Source organism: Bubalus kerabau, chromosome 9, assembly GCF_029407905.1.
Source record: "Bubalus kerabau isolate K-KA32 ecotype Philippines breed swamp buffalo chromosome 9, PCC_UOA_SB_1v2, whole genome shotgun sequence".
Classification (NCBI taxonomy): Eukaryota; Metazoa; Chordata; class Mammalia; order Artiodactyla; family Bovidae; genus Bubalus; species Bubalus kerabau.
In genome coordinates, this window is record NC_073632.1 from 16,005,426 (window position 1) to 16,032,685 (window position 27,260).

At 37.9% G+C, this 27,260-nt stretch overlaps 1 protein-coding gene across 4 annotated transcripts in view; it reads left to right on the forward strand.

Annotated features, from left to right (window-relative positions):
• ADGRB3 (adhesion G protein-coupled receptor B3) overlaps positions 1-27,260 on the forward strand; it is an 884,916-nt gene that overhangs the window by 818,277 nt on the left and 39,379 nt on the right. For all 4 annotated transcript variants that reach the window (XM_055534757.1, XM_055534756.1, XM_055534759.1 and 1 more), the window contains 6 exons: positions 19-169; positions 2,767-2,836; positions 5,680-5,746; positions 8,256-8,341; positions 15,658-15,756; positions 16,072-16,243. In XM_055534757.1, coding sequence (XP_055390732.1) covers positions 19-169; positions 2,767-2,836; positions 5,680-5,746; positions 8,256-8,341; positions 15,658-15,756; positions 16,072-16,243 — 645 coding nt within the window. The remainder of the gene's footprint in view (positions 1-18; positions 170-2,766; positions 2,837-5,679; positions 5,747-8,255; positions 8,342-15,657; positions 15,757-16,071; positions 16,244-27,260) is intronic.

The window sequence follows — 27,260 nt, forward strand, 5'->3', positions numbered from 1 at the left end:
TCTTTTCTGTTTCCACAGAGCATCTGTACGACCACCACAGCATTTCTGCACTTTTTCTTCCTGGCTTCATTCTGTTGGGTTTTGACTGAAGCGTGGCAATCATATATGGCTGTAACTGGAAAAATTAGAACACGGCTTATAAGGAAACGCTTTTTGTGCCTTGGATGGGGTAAGCATATTGCTGTTCCCTTTCATGCTCTTGTTAAAATGACTTTGAACACTGCTGTAATGAATGAAGTTGGAAGCTGTGATTATCCCCAGGCTACTTTTCTTTGTGTCTAATTTAGTATGTCGAAGTGGAAATATAGGATGTTAGTCATATTGGAACATTCTTTGAGGTTGTGGAGCTTTAAAAAGAGTGAATACTGGATGGCCACATAGCTGGTCAGTTGGTAATCAATAGTGCCCACATGGCAGTAAATGAGATGTAAGGTATATACAGGCAAGAAATCAAAAGTATTCTCTACTATAGGTTCTGAAAATGCAAAATGTCTTAAGAAGTCCAGTGCAGTGCAAAGTTCAGAAAGCTTTAAAGAGTCCATTTCAAGAGAGCTATTCATGACGCAAGAGAAAGTCATCTAGACCATGAATGAAACCACATGGATAGTCCATGGAGTTCTCAAAGGAAACACAAAAATTGCTGACAGGCTAAGGATGAATTAATTTTTCATTAGAAAAAGTTCCTCTCACAGTGCTGTATGAAATGGGAATCTGGAGGACCTATACATTTCAAAGGGCCAATTCTAAAGTTTAACTGAAATTAATGAATTCATTTAGTTTAATTAGAATTAATTAATTAAAGAACTAGTTTTAGAAAAAGCTCAGGATTTTTTCATGTTTGCCTTTGAGTTTCAAAAGACTTGCACTAAAAATAAATGAGGAAATTTGGACCAAAGATATAACAAATGAATGCTAGAGGTAGCCTAAAGAATCACAAATAAGTGGACTTATTACCATGTCAGAATAATCCATGCTATAAAAACACAAGACCAAGAGCACCAAGGTTATCCATCAGATTTCAGCCAAGGGCTGTTGTGTCTGCACAGGCAAGTGGGAAAGCCATTAAGAAGAGACTGGAGAATGCAATATTCTTACACTGTGTTACAATTTTTGTCTGAATTTCATGATAAAGACCATCTAAAGCTGGAATGGTATTGAATCAGGCTTTGACTAGATCCAAGAACTACAGTATGTAGGGAAATGAAGACTTCCCTTGAAGTATAAAGAATAGCAATTTACAGGAATCTTAGCTAAATTATTTAACATCATTACCAAAGGTGATCTTGAGGAGAAGGGTGTACAGCTTTACAGGGTCTCCAGGTTTACAGCTAATATTAAACTATTCAGGGTAGTGAAAAAGCTAAACCAATGGTTCTAGACTGTGAGGAAGTCTGAGAGTGGGCAGAATAGTGGCATATGAGTTTCATGATGGCAGAGTGCAACATAATAATTTAGAAAAAAGTTAATCTAAATTATATGGAATGAAGACTGTTAGCTTTTCAGCTTAGGACCCAGAAGAGGATATTTTTTCTGACAAACTTGGTCCAGTCCATCAAAAAAGTCAACTATATTGAAAAGAAGAAGGACAAGAAGGAAGAAAAGAAAAAGGGAAGAGGAGATATTTTACATATGTGTGTGTGCACATGTATAAATATACATACACACATATATACTTTATATATTACATATTACATATATATATATATATATATGCACACACACAGACCAGTAATTGTTTTAAAAAAATGTTGTGTCCCTTGGAGTTCCCATAATTTAAACCTCGTGAAGGGGTATGGTATCATGTGAAAATTTCCAGAAGAAAATAGCCAGAATAAGGAAAAATGATAGGAGGGAAAATGATGAGTGGAGGGGACACAGGTAGATGATCAGAAGATGAACTTTTCAATCGGAAAAAAACAAGCATGGGCTTCCTGAAAAAAAAGCATGGTCTTCTAGAACTTAAAAAAAAAGTTAGCAACTTAGGTCAGACTGAATCCCACTCACCAAACACAGGGAGTTTCTGTTGAACTTGAGCAAGGTAAGCATGATTCGTAGAAGCATAAAGGAAAAGATGCCGGGTCAGAGTTGCTGCAGGGTTGCTGGCACTTGAATGCCAAGAGGGACTAAGGCATGGAGTGTTACCTACCTAGAGGTTCATGAAGAAAAATTGGCATGAATCTCTGACCTTCATTCAGGATTGTGAAAAGAGGATGAGTAGGAAGCCTAAAGATCTCAGGGCCTTTAACCTTGTTCCTACATTCTTGTTAGTATAAGTAAATCATAAAGAGTTAAATGAGGAGATATATTTTTTCTGTCTTATTATAAGTACAGCTTGATGTGGATCAATATGAGGTCAACTGTACATTCCACTTCTGTGATATTCCATCACCCCAGAACATCCATTGTTTTTTGTTTTTGTTTTTTTTGCCTTTCTGATTTTATAACTATAAATTCCTTTATAGGAATGTAAACCCCTAGGGAAAAAATAACTTAAAAAGATATACTAAATCTCTGTTATGAGTTTCTTTTAAATCCATGTCAAATGCAGTGGTAACCTAGCAACATCAGAGAAATGCACTGACTTAAAAACCCAGCTATCACGCTCATATTTTTGTACTTGGAAAAAATTTTATAATACTTTATGAAGTGATCCATCCATAGGCAGTTCCTCCAGTTTTGGTGTTCCGGGTCTGTCCTGGCTTCGCTTGAGCCTGTGTGCACAGTGGCGGAAGCCAAATGTGAAATGTGGCAATGCTTTTCTTGCAGGTTTACCAGCGTTAGTGGTGGCCACATCCGTAGGCTTCACCAGGACAAAAGGATATGGCACTGATCACTAGTAAGTCCGTCCACGGTGATAAATCCTATTTATAATTAAGTAAACTGTCAAATATGCTTCATTAGTCTTGGCTGGCACTGCTGATGACTTGTACTCTGTCACTGAGTCATTAACGGTGGTTGAAGTCACATTACGAGGAATGATGTAAGGTGTCTTAAATGCACAAAAGTTCAGCATTAAATGCTGCAGGGCTGTTCAGAATTCTTTTAATTTCCCATTTCTTTGGAACACCAGAGTCTTAATTTCTTTCTTTCTTTGAAATTAATTTTTGTTGAAATATAGCTGATTTACAATGTTCTGTTAGTTTCTGCTGTACAGCAAGTGAATCAGTTATATATATATATATATATATATATATACATACATTTCCACTCTTTTTTTAGATTGTATTCCCATATAGGTCATTCCAGTATTAATGGTTAAGTAGAATCATAATTTGTAAAATATTTCTATATTTACATTGCATGTTCCATCTCAGATGCATTTTTAAAGACCTGGATAAATCTTGACACGTTTACATTTTAAAATAGGACTCTGATCTGAGCTTCTGATTTCACAGATAATATATACTGGCAGAAACCATATTTTGTCATGTTACTTCAAGTTTTGTTGCTGTATTAGGGAGATATGTATTCAAATTCAAAGGCCAGGGGATCAGTAGACCCCATTATAGAATGCCTGGGCTACAGAAGAAACTAGAAAGGAGTAAAAGGGGGATGTGGTACCAGCCTACCCTAATCAGACCTGTAAAACTAAGAACATTCTGTGGGAGAATTTGTCAAGTTTATATTTAATATTTCAAATGTAAAGCAGTGCAGTCTCATATTTTGCTTCATCTGCTCTTTAAAGTAGAGGAGACAGCTGAGAAATGGGGAGAAGGATGGCATCTTGTTAGAAGTGTAAGTCTTAAAAGGAGGTGTCCTATTTAATTGTCTTCAGGTCTGAGATAGGAATTGGGGCTTATTAGGCCCTTGGTGGGTTCATCTAAGTGGAAAGTGTGCCAAGAGACACCACTGGACCTGCCATCCCAAGGAAACTTCCAAAGAATTGCAAGAACTCACATCATCAGAGCGCTTGTTTTTCTCATACAACCTACAGGATGAACTGATTAGCGTATGCTGTAGAGCTGTCTTCCTATAGCACCGTTGCCTTTAATCTGTTATTTTTCAAAATAGCATGACTCTTTTTGAAAGCCACTGTGGTGGGGATATGGAAAGAAGTAGGATTATAGATGGCACAGTTCCAGCTCGCAACGAGTGTATGATTGAAAATGAATGCAGTACAAGCAGGAGAGTACCAATTTGAAGATGAATTTACACAAAACTGCAGGAGAAGTTTAGTGTCAGTCTTGGAGATGCCAAACTGAAGTGTTCTATCATACCTAAGGCCTTTTCCTCCAGGTGTTTTGTTTTAAAAATAGACATTAAATTGTTGATCTCAAAGTGGGAAAGTAGAATTTTATCAATTGCTGTTATGACCAAGGAGCAATAACTAGATGCAGACTTTGAAAGCACACACACACACACACACACACTGATTTACATGGTAGCATGCACTATTAAATGTATATAATCCTGTGAGTTATCAAATGCATGAATCATGTAACCACCACCACAGCCAATATAAAAAAGTTCTTAGAAGAGGAGAGAAGAGTATTGTTAAGTGTTCTTTTTAATAAGATTATTTATTTTGTCTGTGCTGGGTCTTTGTTGCTGCACGGGCTTTTCTCTGGTGGTGGTAAGCAGGAGCTCATCTCGAGTTGTGGTGCTTCTCACTGAGAGGCTTCTCTTGTTCTGTAACGTGGGCTCTAGGGAGCAATGGCTTCAGTAGTTTCAGCATGTGGGGTCACTAGTTGCAGCGCCCGGGCTCTTGAGGACAGGCTTGATAGTGGTGGCCAACAGGCTTGGTGGCACTGTGGCCTGTGCGATCTTCCTGGGTCAGGGATCGAACCTGTGTCTCCTGCATTGGCAGGTGGACTCTTTACCACTGAGCCATAAAGGAAGCCCCAGGTATTGTTGATTGTTGTTCATTTTGGAGGTAGCATGCTGATTCAGGGGACTGAGAACTAATATGAAAGGGTCAGAGGTCAAGGAGAAGTGCATGAAGTGGTAGACATGACTCTGCATCCGGAAGACCTCTTGACAGTCCTTTGCTGAGACAGAATGAGCATTTGTACCTAAATGGTTACTGTCTTTGTCCATGAAAACCTGCAACTCTTGGGGAATCTATTAATTGAAACAAACACAGCTATACTTATTTTCATTCAAAAGCTTATCTTTAGTGATTTTTTTAGCAGTCTGGGAAAAAGTTAAGTTGGAAGAAAGAAAAAAAAAAAACATACAAAATGTAGATTATCTGTTCCCTGCAATGATGGCTTTTAAACCAATATCTTCCACTATCTCAATGGCCTCAAGGAAGAACAGGTAAATGGCACATATAAGTCTCTAAAAACACACTGTTCCTGCTTTACAGTATACTTGAAAAATTCCATAATGGATATAAAGCAGCATTTTGCATAACTTAATAGTTACATTTGTACTGAAAGTCACTGTAAAAATCTCACTGCAACAGTAATTTGTCTAAAATGTTTTAACTGCCTGACAGTAAAACCTCATAATCAAAAGTTTCTTGTCTGTGAGAGGTATGTGGTATTTGCTACTCACGAAGTGTGCTAATTTTAGCTTTTTTCAGTATCTTCCATGTATTTTTTAAAAAAACTATGAACCTTTGAAGTATGCCAGAATTCCAAGACTAAGCACATAGTCCAAACTATTTGTGTCACACGTTAGTGATGTAATACGTGTCACTAATTGGTGTTAGTTTTTATCTGATGTTCTTTCCAGTTGCTGGCTGTCTCTTGAAGGAGGTCTGCTCTACGCCTTTGTGGGACCTGCAGCCGCTGTTGTCCTGGTAAACACCGAAATCAGCTTAATTGTTTTTCTTAACAAAGAAAGTCTACTTTGCTTCCATTAGAGTGACAGTTTTGTATTGATTGTGCAGAAATTTTAAAGTCTGATGAATCGTTACTTAAATTTTAATGTTGATGTCTACCCAGCGCTTTATCACACTAAAATATTCTTATTTTGAAGCCTGAAGAATATTAAGCATGAGAGTATGGGATTTCTCTTTCAGGAATTTCACATTTGTGAAGAAGTTTGAGTAAGTTTTGGTAAATTCTTCCTTGTTAACATATAGAATTTCCTCATTTTTTATTATTTCACCTTTACACTATTACACCTTTATACTTTTATAATATGATCTACATAATTATTCAGATCTCTTAATTTGGTGTCTGGGGCTAACACCAAATATCAACAAGAAAATGTATGTTCATGTTGCAAAGTTTCTCCTCCTCACTGCTGCAGATGTTTTGAACTGGACATTTCTTTGTTGTGGGGCTGTCCTGTGTATTTATCAGCACCACTGGCATCTACCTGCTAAATAGCAATGGTACCCTTCAAGTTGTAATAATCAGAAAATGTCTCCAGAGATTTTGCAATGTTCACTGAGGGTACAAATCACCCCCCTCTAGTTGAGAACCCCTACCATATTTATGCATGAAGTTTTACAAATTTTTCTTTTTTGAATCACAAAATAATTCCTTTGCATGTTTATTTATAGGAGCATGAAAATTTTCCACAAACTTGCCTTTCCTCTGTGTCTCTGAATTTATTGATTACAGATCTTTCTTATGTAATAAATCTTTGAAAAATGTCAGAGAAAAAAGAAACAATCTGAATTAAATACAAAGATGCATTTCACTGTACAATCAGATTTCTAACTGAAAAGTTACCTTTTCGATTCTTGAACGAATCATTCAATAAGTTGGAAGCTGGAGATATCTTTCTTAATAGCTCTATGTGGTTTTCTTTCTTTAAAGTTTGTTCTTCCTCCTCTACATTATAAAAGGGAGCAGAAACTGTTGGTGATTTACAAGAAAATCTAGGCATGAGTGTTAGAAGAACATAGGAAAACTAAAACTATCAGACATAGTTCTATCCACTGCATTGAATTTTTATTTAATCAACTGAATTATTTCCCTAGGCTTCTAGATTAATATACATATAACCCTAAAGTGAAGAAACAATGAGTATGTGTGTAATTGAAAGACAAAAGGTCTTTGGAGTGGTGATGAATTCTCTCATGTTTAAATTGTAGATTAATAGAATCCACAGAACACAGTTTTTTAGTTCAAATACAGATATACGAAGATGAGTCAGTCTTTTGCTTGATCAAATGGTATCTTGTTAAGCTATGAAGAGTAGCCCTTTCTAAGTCTTTACCTAACAGTTTCTTTGGATCTTCTTTACACCAGTAATTAAGCAGACTCTAGCTTTATATTCCATCTGCTCGAAGTATATTGGAGAAGTAGAAGTTTCTTTTTTATCAACCAGTCATCCTGCTTCATTTAAAACAGATTTTTCGCAAGCTCCTAGTTGCAATGTACAGGCTTCACCATTTGCAGTGGGTGTCGCACCAAGATTCTTTTGACCGTGGAGGGTAAGGAACAGGAAGGCAAAAAGGAGAAAATATTTTTCCTTGATTATCTTGGTTTCAGCATTGTACTGGATTCCTTTATCAGGAAGTGCCAGTAGGTTAGAGAACCCAGCGCGCTTATAATAAAGCTGCTACAACTAGACCGCAGCTCTCTCTGCAGCATTTTACAATTTGACTTGAGAAAGATGAATATGTCTGATTTCATCTCAGCTGTGTTATGCAAGAGACCTTTTAAATGGATAGAAGAGTCTTAGAGATGCTGAGACTGGTTCAATAGAGCACATTATAAAAATTAGTGTAAGTGTCCATCTGAAAGGTTGCTGGTGAATTGAATAGGCTTTCCCCTTTGTCCAGAAAAGCAAGGTGCATTAAAATGCCCCCAGTCTCATGGGAGAAAACAGTTGCACAGCACGAAGGATAGAGGCATTCTGTTCTCCCAGTGGCGGGCAATGACAAACCTTAGCACCTCTGCCTGGCAGGACTCACCCTGGCTGCACGTTGCAAGACATAGCCTTCTGATACCCAGACACAGTGTAAAGCTCATTAGTCCATTTGTTTTACTCAAGGATGAGTCAGAGAGAAGAATGCTAAATTGGCATAATATGGCAATTTAAAAGTTAGTCTGTGCAATATTAATTTCCTCAGCGTTAACTGCAAAGCATGGACAGTAATGGGCTGAATGTACTTTAGAACATTAAAGTAACCCACCTAGCCAACTCACGAGAATCCTTTAAGAGATGGACACTAACACTACTGGTAAATTGCCCTATTTTCCTGTATGCACTTATGAAATATTTGAGAAGGGCTTCCTGTCACTACCATTGTGAGTACATAATTCTGCCAAGGTTGTGAATGGATAAAAGTGGGTTCTCGAGAAAAATCAGGGACCTGATTCCCTTCAACCTTTGTTTCTGTCTGACAGGTCAACATGGTGATTGGCATTTTGGTATTTAATAAACTTGTTTCAAGAGATGGGATCCTAGATAAAAAGCTCAAACACAGAGCCGGGTAAGCTGCAATTGGTGGATTTTGAAGGGTCTTTACAGCACGTCCCACACACCAGTCCCAGATCACCGCCTGCATTTGACTGGGCCTTGGATTTTGTTCTTGAAAAACTGGTGTGTATGGTGGACTATGCCATTCGAGCTTCCAATGGGCTATTCTTAAGAGGTGTCAGCAAAATCTGAAAATAATTAAAAAGTCCATTAAGAAAATCTGGATTTGTTTGTGTGTATTGCCTGTTTGTAAGATAAGATTAAATATTAAGGCTAGACTTGAAATAATTGTTCTTGGGTGAGAGTTTCAAAGACCTCCTAGTTTTAGTCACAAAGGACAGGAGGGTAGATTGAACCTAATTTCAGTATGGGGCACGACAGAATAAGGACAAGCAAACCTTAGTAGGGCAAAAATATTGCATTTTATTTGTTCATTGTATATATCAGAAAAATTCTTCACTCAAAATAATCAGGAAACACTATTCTTATCATACATTCATTTTTATGATGTTTTCACTATAACTTGCTAGAAAGTTACTCATAATTTTCACTTGCACATTTTAACCACTTATAAAATTTTGCAAAGTATCTCCTTTAATTTTACTGTTATTATAATATCACCATATCTAATGACTTAATAACATTTCATAGGCAGGTTGATAGCAGCTTTTTAAAGTTATATCATTAACTCATAAATTTGTAAAACCTTGAATGAAATAGTAATGTCTTTGAATTTCCCTTTGTATCTTTTCTTATAAAATGTTTATAGCTTTCTCCTTTCTGTTTAACTGTACTCCCATTCAAAGCTTACCCCAGATGTTCTCATTTCTTTAATCATCTATGGTATCCTTAATGGTCATAGTATTTTATCACTGGCTGGTGGGAATTTTAAGTCATTTGTGTGTTTATAATCTATGTAGTAATAGACAAGATAGGCTGGGCATTTTTCCCCTATTAAAAGATGAGGTTTAATGGCTTTCAGTGTGAAGTTGGATATCATTCAAATCAAACATTAGAACTGCAATGATGTAATAAACACATAATTGGTGGTTCCTTTCTGAGGGGGAATCACTTCCCATCTGGAGACCTCTTTCACTTCAGATAAGTCTCTTAAAGCAACTTTAAACAGGCAGACTTGAGCTTGGATAGACACTGAGCTTCCTATGCCATTTAAATTTGAAACTTTCACACTATTAATCGATAGTCTGATGTATGGTTAGAATTGGAGCAACAGCTACTTCAGTTATTTCTGCCTAGGTTAATCATGTTAGAATAAATTGTTCATACTGGGTACTGGATATAGAAACTCATTTCTGCCACTAGTCGTGTAAAGTTGTATAATTACTTGCTGAAATTGAGGGTGGAGTGGGTTAGTGGTTAAGATAAAGCTTGGAGGTAAAAGAGAAAAACATGCTCAGTATTTAGCTCTGCAATTTCTTAGCTTTGTGTGTCTTTAGGCATGTTATTTCATCTTTCTGCAGCTCAATCTTCTTACCTATAAAATGGGGTAATAACTCTTGCCTCACAATAAGAGTATATGGGGAAAAAAAGTGTGTAAAGCATTCACTAGAGTATCTAGCAAATAGCAAGCAAGTATTCACTAGAGTATCTAGCAAGTAGCAAGCAAGCACTCTCTCAGCATTGGTGACTCTTGTTATGATGGGTGAGATGAAGAAGCCAAGCTGGACAGCTTGTTTGCAAAGGACCCTGAACTTCTGTCAAGCAAGCACCCATGGTTCCACCATTCATGACACTGAGGTCAGAAAAAGAGATGAGATTATCAGAATAAGCATAATGCTAAGGATTTATTAAAGTCAGTCAGTATTGTTTTTCTCATTTGATTGTTTTATATGTAATATGCAGTTTGATTCATGTAACTCTTTGTAAGGCAGAACATAGGTTTAGGAGAAATGACATTATCCTTATGAATATAGAAATTATCCATTTCAGTCTACATATTATTAATTTTAAAATACCTGTTTCTAAAAATGTCATAGAAGTTGCATCTGTTTTACTGGGAAAAACAGTTTTTTTTTTTCCTTGTTCAAAGGCCACTACTGGAGAAATACAAATAAAGTTAATACAATTTAAAGCAGCAGAATGTTGGTTGTCCACAGCAGAAAAAGACTATTAATAAATTAATGATTCTTAATTTTTTTATAATAGAAAATGCTATTTTAGCTTAAAGATTGAAATTTGCTCTCTATTCCAATGTGTGACTGAATGAATTTTTCATATCTGAACATTTGCAGCTAATTTTTAGTTCCCAGAGAAGCAGTGAGACCAATAACACAGACTTCAGTGAAGAACAGATAATCCGAATTATCTAAAGAAACATTAGTAAAGAAGCTAACTGATTAATTTAATTGATACTCTAATTGTAAATATAGACCATTTCAGGTTATTAGAATATATACGCATATGTATATATACATATATATATATACACACCAGTGTTTCCTTTGAAACATTATAATTTGGAATCAAATATAGTACCAACATATTCTATTATATCAACATATTCCTCCTCCCATTTTACCTACTTCTTAATCTCCTTTCTTCTTTTCATCATCAGTTATTAGAAACTGACAAGCAAATAGTTTATGCTCAATAAAGATTAATAAAAGAATGGGTGAATGCATATTAAAACAATAATACAATAATTTGACAAGTTTTGTAATACCCAAACTAGAATAACGTTTTCTAATACATAAAGTATAGTTAGTTACCAAGGGGGAATTTATTGCAAATATCAACATATCGTGTATAAAGTGAAATTTGGAAAAGAGTGAAAATAAGATAAAATGACGTGTCTTTTTAGAACATCTCAAATAAGATATTTCATTTTCTTCTTTTTTCCTGCAATGAAACTTTCTTATCTACTATTATGAAGTATATAATGTGAAGAATATTGGTATAGGCATTCTTCTGGGAGCATATGCAAACACACTGGCCACTGAAACATTCATGAGCCAAACTGCGTAGATTGTTATTAGTTATTATTTGGAAAAGTCTGGATACTTGTGGCTAGTACCTTTGCCCTAAGTTGAATCAGTAAAGTGAATAGTTTAGAATCATATTCTCTACCCACACATCTAACTCAGAGTTTTGATCTTTCTCATGGGGTCTACTGATTAATCTGCTTACTTAATAAACTTCAGATTTATCATCTTATCAAAGTTCAATTCACCAATGAAGGCACCTCTTTAAAAGAAACCAGACATTCTAAATTATGAGGCCCTTGTCACTTTCTCTGTTCTACCATTTTTAGTTTAAATATGGTCCACCACAATATTAGTTTTTTAAAAAACCACTGGGAAAACCTGATCAATTCAGTTCAGTCCAACTCTTTGTGACCCCATGGACTGCAGCATACCAGGCCTCCCTGTCCATCACCAACTTCTGGAATTTACTCAAACTCATGTCCATTGAGTCAGTGATGCCATCCAACCATCTCATCCTCTGTCGTCCCCTTCTCCTCCTGTCTTCAATCTTTCCCAGCATCACGGTCTTTTCAAATGAGTCAGTTCTTCACATCAGGTGGCCAACATATTAGACTTTCAGCTTCTACATCAGTCCTTCTAATGAATATTCAGGACTGATTTCCTTTAGGATGGACTGGTTGCTCTCCTTGCAGTCCAAGGGACTCTCAAGAGTCTTCTCCAACACCACAGTTCAAAAGCATCAATTCTTTGGCGCTCAGCTTTCTTTATAGTGCAACTCTCATATCCATACATGACTACTGAAAAAACAAAAACTTTGACTAGATGGACCTTTGTTGGCAAAGTAATGTCTCTGTTTTTAATATACTGTCTGCTGCTGCTGCTAAGTCGCTTCAGTCATGTCCGACTCTGTGAGACCCCATAGACAGCAGCCCATCAGGCTCCTCCGTCCTTGGGATTCTCCAGGCAAGAACACTGGAGTGGGATGCTATTTCCTTCTCCAATGCATGAAAGTGAAAAGTGAAAGTGAAGTCACTCAGTCATGTACAACTCTTAACGACCCCATGGATTGCAGCCCACCAGGCTCCTCTGTCCATGGGATTTTCCAGGCAAGAGTGCTAGAGTAGGGTGCCATTGCCTTCTCCAAATATGCTGTCTAGGTTGGTCTTAACTTTTCTTCCAAGGAGCAAGTGTCTTTTAATTTCATGGCAGCAGTCACCATCTGCAGTGATTTTGGAGCCCAAAAAAATAAAGTCTGTCACTGTTTCCACTGTTTCCCCATATATTTGCCATGAAGTGATGGGACCAGATGCCATGATCTCAATTTTCTGAATGTGAGTTTTAAGCTAACATTTTCACTCTCCCATTTAACTTTCATCAAGAGGCTCTTTAGTTCTTCTCTTTCAGCCATAATTTTGGTGTCATCTGCATATCTGAGGTTGTTGATATTTCTCCCGGCAATCTTGATTCCAGCTTGTGCTTCATTCAGTCCAGGGTTTCTCATGATGTACTCTGCATATAAGTTAAATAATCTGGGTGACAATATACAGCCTTGACATACCCCTTCCCCAACTTGGAACTAGTCCATAGTTCCATGTCCAGTTCTAATTGTTGCTTCTTGACCTGCATACAGATTCCTCAGGAGGCATGTCAGGTGGTCTGGTATTCCCATCTCTTGAAGAATTTTCCACAGTGTGCTGTGATCCACATAGTCAAAGGCTTTGGCATAGTCAATAAAGTAGAAGTAGATGTTCTTCTGGAACTCTCTCACTTTTTTATGATACAACAGATGTTGGCAATTTGATCTCTGGTTCCTCTGCCTTTTCTGAATCCAGCTTGAATATCTGTAAGTTCTTGGTTCACATACTATTGAAACCTCACAGGGAGAATTTTGAGCATTACTTTGGTAGCTTGTGAGATGAGTGCAATTGTGTGGTAGTTTGAACATTCTTTGGCATTGCCTTTCTTTGGAATTGGAATGAAAACTGACCTTTTTCAGTCCTGTGGCCACTGCTGAGTTTTCCAAATTTGCTGGCATACTGAGTGCAGCACTTTCACAGCATCACCTTTTAGGATTTGATATAGCTCAACTGGCATTCCATCACCTCCACTAGCTGTGTTCATAGTGATGCTTCCTAAGGCCAACTTGACCGCCCTCCAGGATGTCTGGCTCTAGGTGAGTAATCATACCATCATAGTTATCTGGGTCATGAAAATCTTCTGCGTTTTCTTGCCACCTCTTCTTAATATCTTCTGCTTCTGTTAGGTCCATACCATTTCTGTCCTTTATTCTGCCCATCTTTGCATGAAATGTTCCCTTGGTATCTCTAATTTTCTTGAAGAAATCTCTAGTCTTTCCCATTCTATTGTTTTCCTCTACTTCTTTGTATTGATCACTTAGAAAGGCTTTCTTATCTCTCCTGCTATTTTTTGGAACTCTGCATTAAATGGGTATATCTTTCCTTTTCTCCTTTGCCTTTCACTTCTCTTGTTTTCTCAACTATTTGTAAGGCCTCCTCAGACAACCATTGTGCCTTTTTGCATTTCTTTTTCCTGGGGATGGTCTAGATCACTGCCTCCTATACAATGTCATGATTTCCTCTGTCCATCATTCTTCAGGCACTCTGTCTATCATATCAGTCCCTTGATTCTATTTGTCACTTCCACTGTATAATCATAAGGGATTTGATTTAGATCATACCTGAATGGTTTAGTGGTTTTCCCTACTTTCTTCAATTGAAGTCTGAATTTGGCAATAAGGAGTTCATGATCTGAGCCACAGTCAGCTCCAAGTCTTATTTTTGCTGACTGTATGGAGCTTCTCCATCTTCGGCTGCAGAGAATATAATAAGTCTGATTTCAGTATTGACCATCCAGTGATGTCCATGTTTAGAGTCCTCTCTTGTGTTATTGGAAGAGGGTGTTTGCTATGACCAGTGTGTTCTCTTGGCAAAACTCTGTTAGCTTTTGCCCTGCTTCATTCTGTACTCCAAGGTCAAATTTGCCTGTTACTCCAGGTATCTGTTGACTTCCTACTTTTGTGTTCCAGTCCCCTATGATGAAAAGGACATCTTCTTTTGCTGTTTGGTTTAGAAGGTCTTGTAGGTCTTCATAGGACCATTCAACTTCAGCTTCTTTGGCATTGCTGGTCAGGGCATAGACTTGGATTACTGTGATATTGAATGGTTTGCCTTGGAAATGAACAGAGATTATTCTGTCATTTTTGAGATTGCACCCAAGTACAGAATTTCGGACTCTTTGGTTGATTGTGAGGGCCATTCCATTTCTTCTAAGGGATTCTTGCCCACAGTAGTAGATAAAATGGTCATCTGAATTAAATTCACCCATTCCAATACATTTTAGTTCACTGATTCCTAAAATGTCAAAATAGGGAAAGCCTGTATTTTACACATAAACATCACCTGGTAATGGATGAGAGACCACAGAAAATTATTTCAAGGTGTTTTGAAGTTTGAGTCAAATAATTCCATTTTGGTTTCTCCTAAGAGGGTAAGGTTCTGTTAAACCATTTGTTTACAAAATACTCTTTTCTAAAGAAATATATGTCAAGTTTTTCTACATCATATGATTTGCTTCTATGAGAGAGTAGATTGAATCTGAATTTGCCTGCAGAATCCTCTAGACTTGAATATACCATTTAAAAACTATTAGGTTTATGTCTGTGACAAAATGTTCAGAAAGAACGTTTTGAACTTAGTGACTATATTAAATGTGTCTTATTAAAGCTAAACTACCACTCTATTTATTGGCAACTAATACTTAGTCAAATTTATCAATCTCTATATTCAGATCATCCTAAAATATAGGCAGTACATCGATGCTAAATGAAATTTCAAAATGTAAATATGTTGGGTTAAAGGCTACATCTTCCTCATAGGACTAAAAGCTTATAATATGTATCTCCTTATGTTGGAGTTCTGAGATACCTGTGTGTATTTCAGAAGGTTTTAGTTGATACTATGTTCCTCCTGTAAATGACATTGAAAATCTTTGAAACTAGGAATCCTTACCTGTTTGATTATCAAGGTTCTGAATAAAGGGTTTTCACTGTATGTCCACACAAATACATGCTTATGTTTAACTCAGTGTATTGGGCAACTTTGACCTGTAGATACACGGGCTATTTATGGTATAAATGATCGAAATATGCTTTGCATGTAACAAAGGCCCATATTATTAAGAGGTAAATGTTACAAAAATACTGTGTAGTGTAAATGCATCTTTAAACACGAACGAGAGAATTCCTCTTTGATAGATATGCTTTTCTGCATGAAATCATATTTAAAAGCTAACTTATAGCAGCAACTTTTTTTTTGGTGACAATTCAATATTTTGTTCTTTTTGTGGGTGTTCTGTTTGTTTGCAGTCAGATGAGTGAGCCTCATAGCGGTTTGACGCTCAAATGTGCCAAGTGTGGAGTAGTTTCAACAACAGCTTTATCAGCCACCACCGCCAGTAACGCCATGTTAGTCCCAATCATTTACATCTTCTTGTTACAAATCTTTTACCATGCATGTGAGAAAATGCTATGATGGAAAATAAATCATATTCACTAATATTAGAACTAAGATCATACTTAAATGTTTGTTATTTGCAACTGTTTTTTATAACTATTGTGGGATTGCTTATCAAAAAATAAGTAAAACTGTGGAATCTTATCTGCTTTGTGGCTTCCAAGTTAATATATTGGTGCCACATACAAGAATGCTTTGTTGAAGGGGGATTAGGTTATGGCCTGAGGCATACGTGCAGCTACATAACGTCCCTTCTCTTCCAACAGGGCATCTCTCTGGAGCTCCTGTGTGGTGTTGCCCCTTCTGGCTCTGACGTGGATGTCTGCAGTTCTGGCCATGACAGACAAACGCTCCATCCTGTTTCAGATACTTTTTGCTGTGTTTGATTCATTACAAGGCTTTGTGATAGTCATGGTCCACTGCATTCTTCGAAGAGAGGTGAGAAAGATCATTCTTGCAGGAATGAAGAATGATACTTAGAAGAGTATTTTCCATGTTAATAAATAGGATCTTTTCTTTTAATAACTGGATCTTGAGATTAAAGCTGGTATCCTCTAAAGACAATTGTTAGAGAGTCAATGCTAAAGGAAAAGGTTAAGGCAAAGGGGACTCCTTGGACTCTGACAGATTAAAACAAATGGGATGAAGCAAGGGAAAACACCAGCAGAGGTGCCAAGAGAGGCTATGATGCAATCACAAGTATAGATAAGAGGATGGGTGGCCTATCTGTAAAAGATAATATGATGCTGTTTCTTAAAGCTGTTCCCTAACTTGTGCTTCTACACACGGTGTAACCCCATTCCTCATACTTAACTAATTTTGTTTTAGGTAGAAAATGTTGAAGATGAATGAGCAATTCTTTTGTCTCTGTACTAAGGTGTGGTTAAGGTTACTCAAAAAGGATGATTTTGATATGGATTTGATGCTTAGAAAACACACACACACACACACCCCCAAAAAATGGCCACAGTGGAGCATGATGGACAGTCCCCAAGGACTGTAGGTCTATAATCACAGCATTTTTCCAGGTTCTGGTGAGGTTTGCTGATAGCACTGACAGAAGGAAGTCATCCTTCATGAACTGAGACTGACATGCACCAAATCTATCCAGATGAGTGATGGAGTTCACACTTAAATTGTTTAGGGATAAAATATTGTTTTCCAACTGGTGCAAAAATTATTCTGAGTGCTTGCAAGCACTGACAGTGTTTACAAGGTTTCTGAGTCATTTTAGCATTTACTTTGGGGATGGTGGTGACTAAAACCCACAGTGACACAGTGCCATGCTAGTAATTTTGAGAAGGTGGTATCCACTGTCATTTTGTATTATCTAGCTTGCATGAGAACTTTATTATGATGTGCATAATGCAGAATGACGCATGTGCATCTGAGTACACATCCCATAGCTTCTTCAGTGATGTGTGAAGGTAAGCAAAGTTTTTAACCTCATTTACCAGATGAGGAGAACGTTTCTGAGTTCCTTTAGTATAATACAGATGTCAGCCATAAACCCACAAGTGTATTCCAAGAACATTGTATGATGAAAAACAAGGAAAACAGAAGAATAACTTCACATTGCAAGGGGAAAGGGAATTTCATCATTTAAAAGATCTGCTCTAGCTCACCGTTGCCAGGACATCACAAATTACTACCTGAAATATCAGCATTAAAAACCTTTTAAGTGTTGAATTTTTCATAGGCCAAAGTTGCATAAAAATGTTCTTCTCCGACCATAACTATTGAAAGGTTGTTGCTGAACCATGAAAAGATGCCGGGATTCTTGGCCTCCAGAGGAGAAGAATTCAATCCGGGGCCAGAGACAAGGCTTGATCACTCAGAGCTTTTGTGTAATAAAGTTTTATTAAAGTATAAAGGAGATAGAGAAAGCTTCTGACATAGGCATCAGAAGGGGGCAGAAAGAGTACCTCCTTGCTAGTGTTAGCAATAGAGTTATATACCTTTTAATTTGTTATTACAATGAATCAAAAGAATGTCTCAAGTTTGTGAAAATTTTACCAGACCCACTCCCACAATTTACATTTTAGGATAACAAGATTAGAATTTAACAATAGAAAGATCCTGGCAGACCCACTCCCATAATACATTCTAAGATTTCAGGATTAGTCAGGTTTTCAGAAGGAGAAACTGTCCTCCAGCCCAATACATTGTTGTTTTATAATCCCTAGTACAGTTTGGATTTCCCTGGTGGCTCAGACGGTAAAGCGTCTGCCTACAATGCGGGAGACCCGGGCTCAATCCCTGGGTTGGGAAGATCTCCTGGAGAAGGGAATTCCAGTATTCTTGCCTGGAAAATTCCATGGACAGAGAAGCCTGGTAGTCTACAGTCCATGGGGTCATAAAGAGTTGGACACGACTGAACTTTCCTCAGTACAGTTTAAACTGAGTTGTGTAATTGACTAAGACCAAGGAATATAGAGGGGAAAAAACATTTGTCCTTTTCTCCTCCTTGAGAATTCCAGACACCTATTTCCACTTTGTGGAGAAGGCAATGGCACCCCACTCCAGTACTCTTGCCTGGAAAATCCCATGGATGGAGGAGCCTGGTAGGCTGCAGTCCATGGGGTCGCTAAGAGTCGGACACGACTGAACGACTTCGCTTTCACTTTTCACTTTCGTGCATTGGAGAAGGAAATGACAACCCACTCCAGTGTTCTTGCCTGGAGAATCCCAGGGACGGGGGAGCCTGGTGGCTGCTGTCTATGGGGTCACACAGAATTGGACACGACTGAAGTGACTTAGCATAGCATAGCATAGCATTTCCACTTCGAGAGCCCCAGACCCCTTTCTCCTCCTTGGGGACCCTGGACTTACTATCAGTCTGCCTAGGAATTGACTCGCTCACTATCCTGAGAGTCTTCTGTGTTAATATTATCTCTAAAATGTTTATGTAACAAAATTGTTCTAAGTGTGTGGACACGATACTTTTTTGATTGATGATTCAGGATGAACAATGTGGGCTGTAAGGAAGATACATGATTTATCTGCATAAGATTTTCAGAAGATATTAATACTTTAGGTGTTAAAGAGGAGAAAATGTCCCATCTCTAAATTAAGTCTTTATTTTTCTTCAAGAATAAGCTCTCTAAAAAGCCTTAGGCTATGATCAAAATATTCAGGTTTTAAAGTGACAGATATTTTGTTGGCTGATTATCAAATTTGTGCTGCTTACATGAAGAAAAATACTTGGCACAAAAATTCAGTTCCACCAGAACTTTTCCATACTTGCTAATTGGATTAAAAATTATCAAAAACATGAATTAAGAGTTCAGTTTCAGTCACTCAATCATGTCCGACTCTTTGCGACCCCACGGACTGCAGCATGCTAGGCATCCCTGTCCATCACCAACTCCCAGAGTTTACTCAAACTCATGTCTATTGAGTCGGTGATGCCATCCAAGCATCTCATCCTCTGTCATCCCCTTCTCTTCCCACCTTCAGTGTTTCCCAGCATCAGGGTCTTTTCCAAGGAGTCAGTTCTTCACATCAGGTGGTCAAAGTGCTGGAGTTTCAGCTTCAGCATCAGTCCTTCCAATGAATATTCAGGACTGATTTTCTTTAGGATGAACTGGTTGGATCTCCTTACTGTCCAAAGGACTCTCTTAAGAGTAATTAAATTAAATCATATAGAAATACTTCTGTTAAATACATGTCTGTAAATATATATTTTCTGTATTAATAGGAAGCAAAAAATGGATTTTTGGCCCTGTTGTTCCATTTTCAATGATTAGTTCAAATTGAATAATTGTATCATTGATAAATTAATAACAGAGTGTCATGTCTCTCATTTTAACACTGAAATCATAAATTGCGTATTCAGTAGTTTTGCATTAACCCTTAAAAATACCCTGTAACATTTCTAAAATACACAGAGAAGGAATACAAGTCTCTTTCAGAATTCTTCAGTGGAAATTGTTACTGAAAAACCAAGAGCCTCTTAAATTTTGCAAATTCCAAAGAATGCATCATAAGGGTATCTTACTGAATTCATACAAGGTTTTTTTCCTTTTGACCTTCTAAATGTAAACTGCCAGACACTAGCGATGGGTCTATCTGGCTGTGTGTGGACACACAGCCCTAGCATTAACCACAGTCCAGGAGAACAAGGCACCTTTCCATGTCCTCAGTGTCTCCTGTGAACAAACATTTCATAAAAACACACCAGAGCAGATGAACTCAATAGCTACCTGTAAAATATTGGGTAATGACTCAGATCTATCACTCTACTTGATAATCTGATAAGAGTTTTATATCTACTGCTTTTTTTTTTTCACTTTAAAGCATTTCCTTCACAACAATTCAAAATATTTTGTATGTACTCTTTGTTTTTTTATTTCTTTAAAATCTATGGTGTTCTTGCTATGTGCCAGCACCTATGCTAGATGTTTATTTTTTATCTTTTAATTAATTTATTTGACTGTGTCACATGGCTTATAAGGTCTTAGTTCCCCAACCAGCCATCAAACCTGGACCCTTAGCAGTGAAAGCACAGAGTCCTAACCACTGGACAGCCAGGGAATTCCCTGGACATCTTCTTTCGCAAAACTATATAGTAAGAAAGGACATCAGTAGTTGCCTAGAGCTGGGGTGGGGGTTGGTAGAAAATAAGGGATGACTGTCAGTGGGTATTGGATTTCTTTTGGAGATGATGAAAAGATTTTCAAATTGGATTCTAGGTTAGTTACTAAAAGCCTTTATACACCTTACATGGGTGACCTTTATGATATGTAAATCCCATCCCAATAAAGCTGTTTTAAAAAACAAACAAAAAAAGTATATGAGCAAACTAAGGAATATTCCCTTCAATTTACAGAGAGGCTGGATACAAATAAACATATTTCTGTTTCTGTGTATTTTGGTACATGCTAACATAATTTGGTTGTCTTTAGTCTTTAATGTTTCATCCAATATGATTCAAAAGGCTTTTCCTGTGTTTATTTCTGCAGTCTTCTCTGAAGCAGGTGGGTGTGCACAGGGGAGGAAGGGAGCTTTGCAGGTTAAGAAGGAGAAAAGAAATAAAATACTGTAAAACACTGGCATTTTAAATGTTAAGGGGGTGGTTCTCTTCATTCATTTTTAAAACACCACTGCTTTCAATGGATCAAATTTTTCTAAACTATTACGAGTCAAGAAAGAAAGGAGAAAGGATCATTCTGGTATGATCTCAACTTAATTATATTTCACTTTTCTAAAAAAATAAATCAGATTGATTATTTGCTTAGTAATTGGTTGTGACTCCAGACTGAGATCTTAATGTTCAAATTTCATAACATGTATATTCTTGAAGTATGGTTTCTTCTTCTGAAGCCCCTTTCTCTTTTAAATTGCTTTAGCAGATGTCTCTGACAAAAGAGAAAAAGCAAAGAGGGAATGAGAATTTTTTAAAAATTGAACCATCTGATCACAACACATGACTTTCAGAAACCTACATCTTGAAAGCTAATGTGTCATACCTAATAAGATAAGGATAAGGATCTAATAGAAAATAATGATATACTAGAAAATAGAAAATGTAGGTGTTTCCTTCATTTACCCGTCATTTTTTTCCATCTTAAGTGTTTTTTATTAATCTCTATTGGAGTAGAGCTGCTTTACAGTGTTGTGTTAGTTTCTGATGTACAACAAAGTGAATCAGCTGTATGTTTACATGTATCCCCTCTTTTTTGGATTCCCTTCCCATTTAGGTCGCCACAGAGCACGGAGGAGAGTTCCGTGTGCTTTCTTGATTAGAATTCATTTGCATTAAGCACATAACTACATACCCACTGTTTACTATTCTCTGCATTGCTATGGAAAGCCTAACTACACCAGAGCCATGAACGCTTTGAAATAGTTCCGGTTGCTAGGAAACCGCTTCCCTGGTGCTGCACATTCTTCTCATGGCTGCTGTCTCTGGCTGTGCCTGGATCTGAGACAATCGTACAGCTTGATGGCAGAGGGGGAAAATAACAAGACTGTGGTACGAAATAAGCTACAATAAAACCCTCTTGCTGAAAGGAAGGGGGAACAGAGAGTGCCTAAATGGATCATTTTGTCGTGTCGGCGTGTGAGGACGCTGGGGCCGCTCCGAAGCTTCAGTGGCAGGGCCAAGCTCCTCTCTCTTCTTTCCCTGCTGCTGGCAGGAGGGCTGGGCTGCACCAGATGAGGTCCCAGAAGCTTCATCCAAACCTGGGAAGCGATTTTGTAGCAAATGCTTAAACATGAACGGGGTTTTCTTTTTTTCTGTATCTCCCACTCCCTTCCAGTCCCCCCTCCTTTTTTTTTCTGTCAACTTCCCATTTTGACTTATTATTTTCATAAAAATACAGATGAGCAAAGTTATTTACAAGCATATAACAGCGAATATACGAGGCAGACAAGCCACCTTAACTATCTCAGTTAAAACGAATATTCTCTCCCAAATATATTATTTTTTTAAAAAATGAAACCAGTAGTGGTACTTGATGGCAATTTGAAAAGAGGTGTATTGCACATAATATAGTTCAGATGGAGAGTTGCATGACTCTCCCAGATTGATTTGCAGGGAAATTTGGTAGGACCCGTGTACCACAGAAGAAGGTACATCTTAGTCCTCAGTGGAAAGAGGGCAGGGGCTTCAGTGGTCTTGGAAGATGAGGGGGTGGGTGATAGAAGACTTCAGAACCTGTAGGGGTCCTGAGGAAGAAAGTGAAAGTTTCACATGGAGGAAAATGGAGAGAGGGCCATGGGCGTATGGCTTCTTAGAAATGAAGCTTGTGGTGAGTTGCAGAGAGTTGCTTCTCCTCTGAGACCTCCTGGGGCCCATGGAGGCATAAAGCAAGTGATGACATGATCCTGGAAAACAGGATGATTTTTTTTTTTTTAATGGCTCTGACCGTGGCGCCTAGAGAAAAACAGAACCGTCGACATTTAAGGGTGCAGCACTAAGTGGTGTTTTAGAGCTTTCTCTTGATGGTGAGCAGAGGCCTTGAAAAGAGGCCACTGTATGTCACAAGGAAGAGATTTCAGAAAATGAGTGAGTAGCCCAGGGTGGCGAGGGTCAGGGTTCTTGCTCGGAGGGGCGTTGGGTTAAAGAGAGTGAGGTGGGTTGCTAAGAGCTTCATCTTTGTCAGGTTGAATTGAAGCTTCCAAAAAAAAATGCATTTAAAGATTTATTTTGTTTGTCTAGTTTTTAATAAGACAGAATGTGTGTCTGGAAATGGGAGAATGGCTAAAGGTACCACAATAAAGCTGGATTTTAGTTGGAACAAAGGGTAGGAAACACAGAGATGCCTTTAAATAGGCACATGTACAGGAGCAAGCAAGGACCATGTGTAGCCCTGTATGCTTCTCCCAGATATCACCAGCCTCCCTGCACTCAGGAGTCATCCTGTTTCTTAGTCAGCAGACTGTTAGTCTTATCTTTCCTTCCAAGTTCAGCTTTTCTGATTGGAGCATAATTTCAGTTCTGTCATGAATATTTCTGTCCATCTTGATCCACATTGTGGTTCTCCAACTCCATACAGGGAGCTTCACAAGAGGGTGAAACCAGGTTGACTCACAGGATATAGCATCAGTGAACAAGTTAAGACGCAGAGAGGTCATGGCAGAGATTGGCAAACTCTGGCATGTCTGCCAGGTAGCATCCTGCCACGGCTTTCTAGCTCCCTTCTCTCTCCTTTCAGACCGTAGAGCCCCAGCTTGCAACGGTGTTAAACTGGTGACGAGAAGTTGAGTACATCTGGAATAAAGGTTTAAAATAAATGTAAGAAGAGGTCACGAATAAAGTTTTTGTTTTCTGCCTTGACATGGACAGCAGGAAGCTCAAAGTATCTTCCTGGAAGGTGTGGGTGCAGGTGTCTGGTGTGTGACTCCCTTTCCTCCTTTTCTCCTCCTGTGCCGAAGAAATGCTGTTACACTTTTTCAGATCACACATGTGAAATGCTGTGGAGGGCAGCTTCTGTGACCCTTAAATCTGATATAAGGAAACGTAAAACTCTGCAACAATTTTGAGACTAAGTGACAATTCCTTGAGTGTTAGAGAATTCCAATAGAAAGTCATTAGGACTGAAATCTGGGACCAGAGTCCATATTTTTCCTTTAACATATAGGAAATGATTAACCATGTTTGTTCACTTCCTTTCCTATCAGAGAGGTCAAATAATACTTTAATTATGTGTAGTTATTCATGGTGCTTCTGTGAACTGGTATAATACACATGAAACTGACAAGGCTCATTCATTTACTGGTGAAATGATATGAAATTTAATGTAATTTAAAAGCCATTTGTTCAACTATGAATCAATAGAAACAATAGTTGGTGTTAGATTCAGAAAGAAAAAAAAAGTTAAGCTCTTCTCCTAGTCTAACAATCTCAAATAAACGATCCTCGGAAATTAGAAAGTAAGGGAGACAACCTGGAGGTAAAGCTGTCTTCTTAAAAGGTGAAGATTTGGGGCCTGTAGCTAAATTCAGAGCCAGTCTCCAGCAGTGCAGCTCTCTCCCGGAGCTCCCTCTAAATTGCAGCTCCGCCAAGCATTGCTCCGTGTTCTTCCCCAGCAGACTCTAAATCTGGCACTGACTTTCATCGTGGCATTGCCTGCTGTCTTCAGAGCAAGGCCCAGCAGAAATGCTCTTGCTAGCTGCTGCTGAGATGAACTGAGTCACTGTCCCCAGGGGAGGGGCAGGAGCAAGATACACCCTGCAGACCTCCGAATGCTGTTCTTTCCCAGGAACCCATCCACAGGAAAAGGGGGGATAGCTTTCTCAGGAGATCTTAGAGTTGCCCCCAGAAAGATCTGGCCAAGGTAACTTTGGTTGTGCCTGACGGGTCCTCTCAGAAGACACCTGATAGCTTGCTGTGGTCACCTCACTATATATTTGAAGATGTTTCTTGACACTTCTTTTTTTATTTCACAACATGATGTCAGCTTTCTGTAAAGTCTCCTAAATATTCCAAGGCTATTCACATATCTCTTCTTTGCTACACCACTGATGCTTTTTAACCCTCTGGCTGTCAATTAAGGTGAAATATCTGTGGCAGAGTATTATAAGACATTTTGAAATCTAGATATTAACTGTGCCACAATTTGTGTTAAATAATTATTCTAGACAGTTTTGTTTAAGAATTATATTTACTGGTCCTACATGAGTTTAAAAATTGATTGATATTGGAAGAACTCAGAGGTATAATGATTTTAGTATCTTAAAAGAACCTTTAAATTGGTACCTAAAGTAAGTGACTTGTTTTCCACAGATAGTCAACTTAAGGAGTGAAGTGAAGTTAAAGTCATTCAGTCATGTCAGACTCTGTGCGACCCCATGGACTGAAGCCCGCTCTGTCCATGGGATTCTCCAGGCAAGAATACTGGAGTGGGTTGCCATTCCCTTCTTCAGGGGATCTTTCCAACCCAGGGATCAAACCTGGGTCTCCTGCATTGGCAGGTGGATTCTCTACCATCTGAGCCACGAGGGAAGACTCTGCTTAAATAGTGAATATGAATCTTCTAACAATTCTTTTTCTTCCCTCTTAATCATGAGGCAGGAAAAGTGTCAGGACTATTGTTGTCCAGTCTTGTAAATATGACTTTTGACACAGAAAACTTTAATTTCAGCATGCAGTAGTCATATCTGTATTCTGTCTTATGTTTGTTTTTATGCTTTCTCCTTGTTTGGAATTAAAGTCCTCAGAGACTTGGTTTTTTTTAACTTTTATTTGTTCTTCACAAAAACAATTTAAATTAACTCACCAAAGATAAAAGTCTCTTTGCTTACTTGATAGAATATTCATTTAATTATCAAAATGTTTCCAAATAACTACAGATGCATCTTCCAGGTACTGTCTTGCTTGAAACATCCTTTTCTGTGATAAAAGTATGTGGTGTGAGATCTAGTCTAATAATTCTTCCCTGTCAGTATTCAATAAATATTTAAGGCTAGCTCATCTAGCTTGCCTGAATGCAATCTTAAGATTTTTTTTTTTTTGTTTAAATCAGAGCAATTTCTGCTACCGATCTTTCTGAATTAAAAGGAACAGAGGCACTAAAAGTGTCAGAGAATTCAACACTTAAATCATGGCATTTATTGATATACGACCACTAAAATAACCTTGAATTTACTGCAGAATTTTTATGCTTTTCTGTTCTATATTTCTTGTGACTAGCATTGACTGACTCATGCAGCTGACATCATTCTCCAGGATAGACATACCCTTAATCCATTGTCATATTTGAAAGTTTGGTAGTTTAAGCTATCGAGTTTTTGTATGTGTGTTATGAAAAAGAGATTTCTTTTATATTTCCTTCAAGCAATCAGAGGGTGGATTTTGAAGAGAAATTTAGAGGAGTTGCTTTTCCATATTTCATTGTCAGACAAAAATATCTTTGACGGTTGCACTTCAAAGACTTAAGAGTGGCTGGTGAAGAAGAGTTAAATTAACGTTTTTGTTTTACCAGGGGCCACTTTCATATTTTATATATGCTGGTGTTTAGAAGCAGACTTGAAAAACATTTATGTGACCAGCCCCTGGAAGGCAACATTTCTAACATACTGCTTATCTTCCTTTATAAACTGTTCTTTAACAGTTGCTTTGGGGCACACAGAGAAAATTAGCAAGTACCTATTTTTCTGACATTAGTACTTAGAATTTTTATTCTACAAACATATACTTTCTTAGTGCTCTCCCCCAAATGCAAATTTTTGTGAACCAGAAGCACAGATCATCTAACAGTAGACTCATTACCCTAGTGTATAATGATCTTTTTGATTATCAATTGTCTTTTTGTGACCTACAGCTATGACTTCTTAATCTAAGAAGTATTTGCTTCTAAAGAGTCTAGTTTGTCCACATGATGTCTCCTTCAAAGGAGAAGCTGGATGATTTATTTCCCAGTGTTTATCCAGATCTTCAGGAAAACACGTTCAGGCTAAATCTCACTGAGCCTAAACTTCTGTTGATGTGTCTGAAAGAGACTCTGGGAAATTGCCTCACCTGGTTGTATGAGGCAATTCCTTGTTCTTTTTTTCCAGAAAATTCCAGATTTAGAAATATTAGAATATGTGTGCATGCTAAGCCGCTGCCATCGTGTCTGACTCTGTGCGACCCTATGGACTGTAGCCCACCAGGCTCCCCTGTCCATAGGATTCTCCAGGCAAGAATGCTGGAGTGGGTTGACATTCCCTCCTCCAGGGGATCTTCCCAACGCAGGGACCAAACCAGTGTCTCTTATGTCTCCTGCATTGGCAGGTCAGTTCTTTACCGCTAGTGCCACCTAAAAAACCTATCAGACTATACACACTACTATATATAAAATATTAATGGATGAACAAGGACCTACTGTATAGCACAGAGAACTATACTCAATATCTTGTAATAATCTACAATGGAAAAGAACCTGAAAAAGTATATATAAAGATGGGCTTCCCTGGTGGTTCAGACAGTAAAGAATCTGCCTGCAATACTGGAGACCCAGGTTCAATT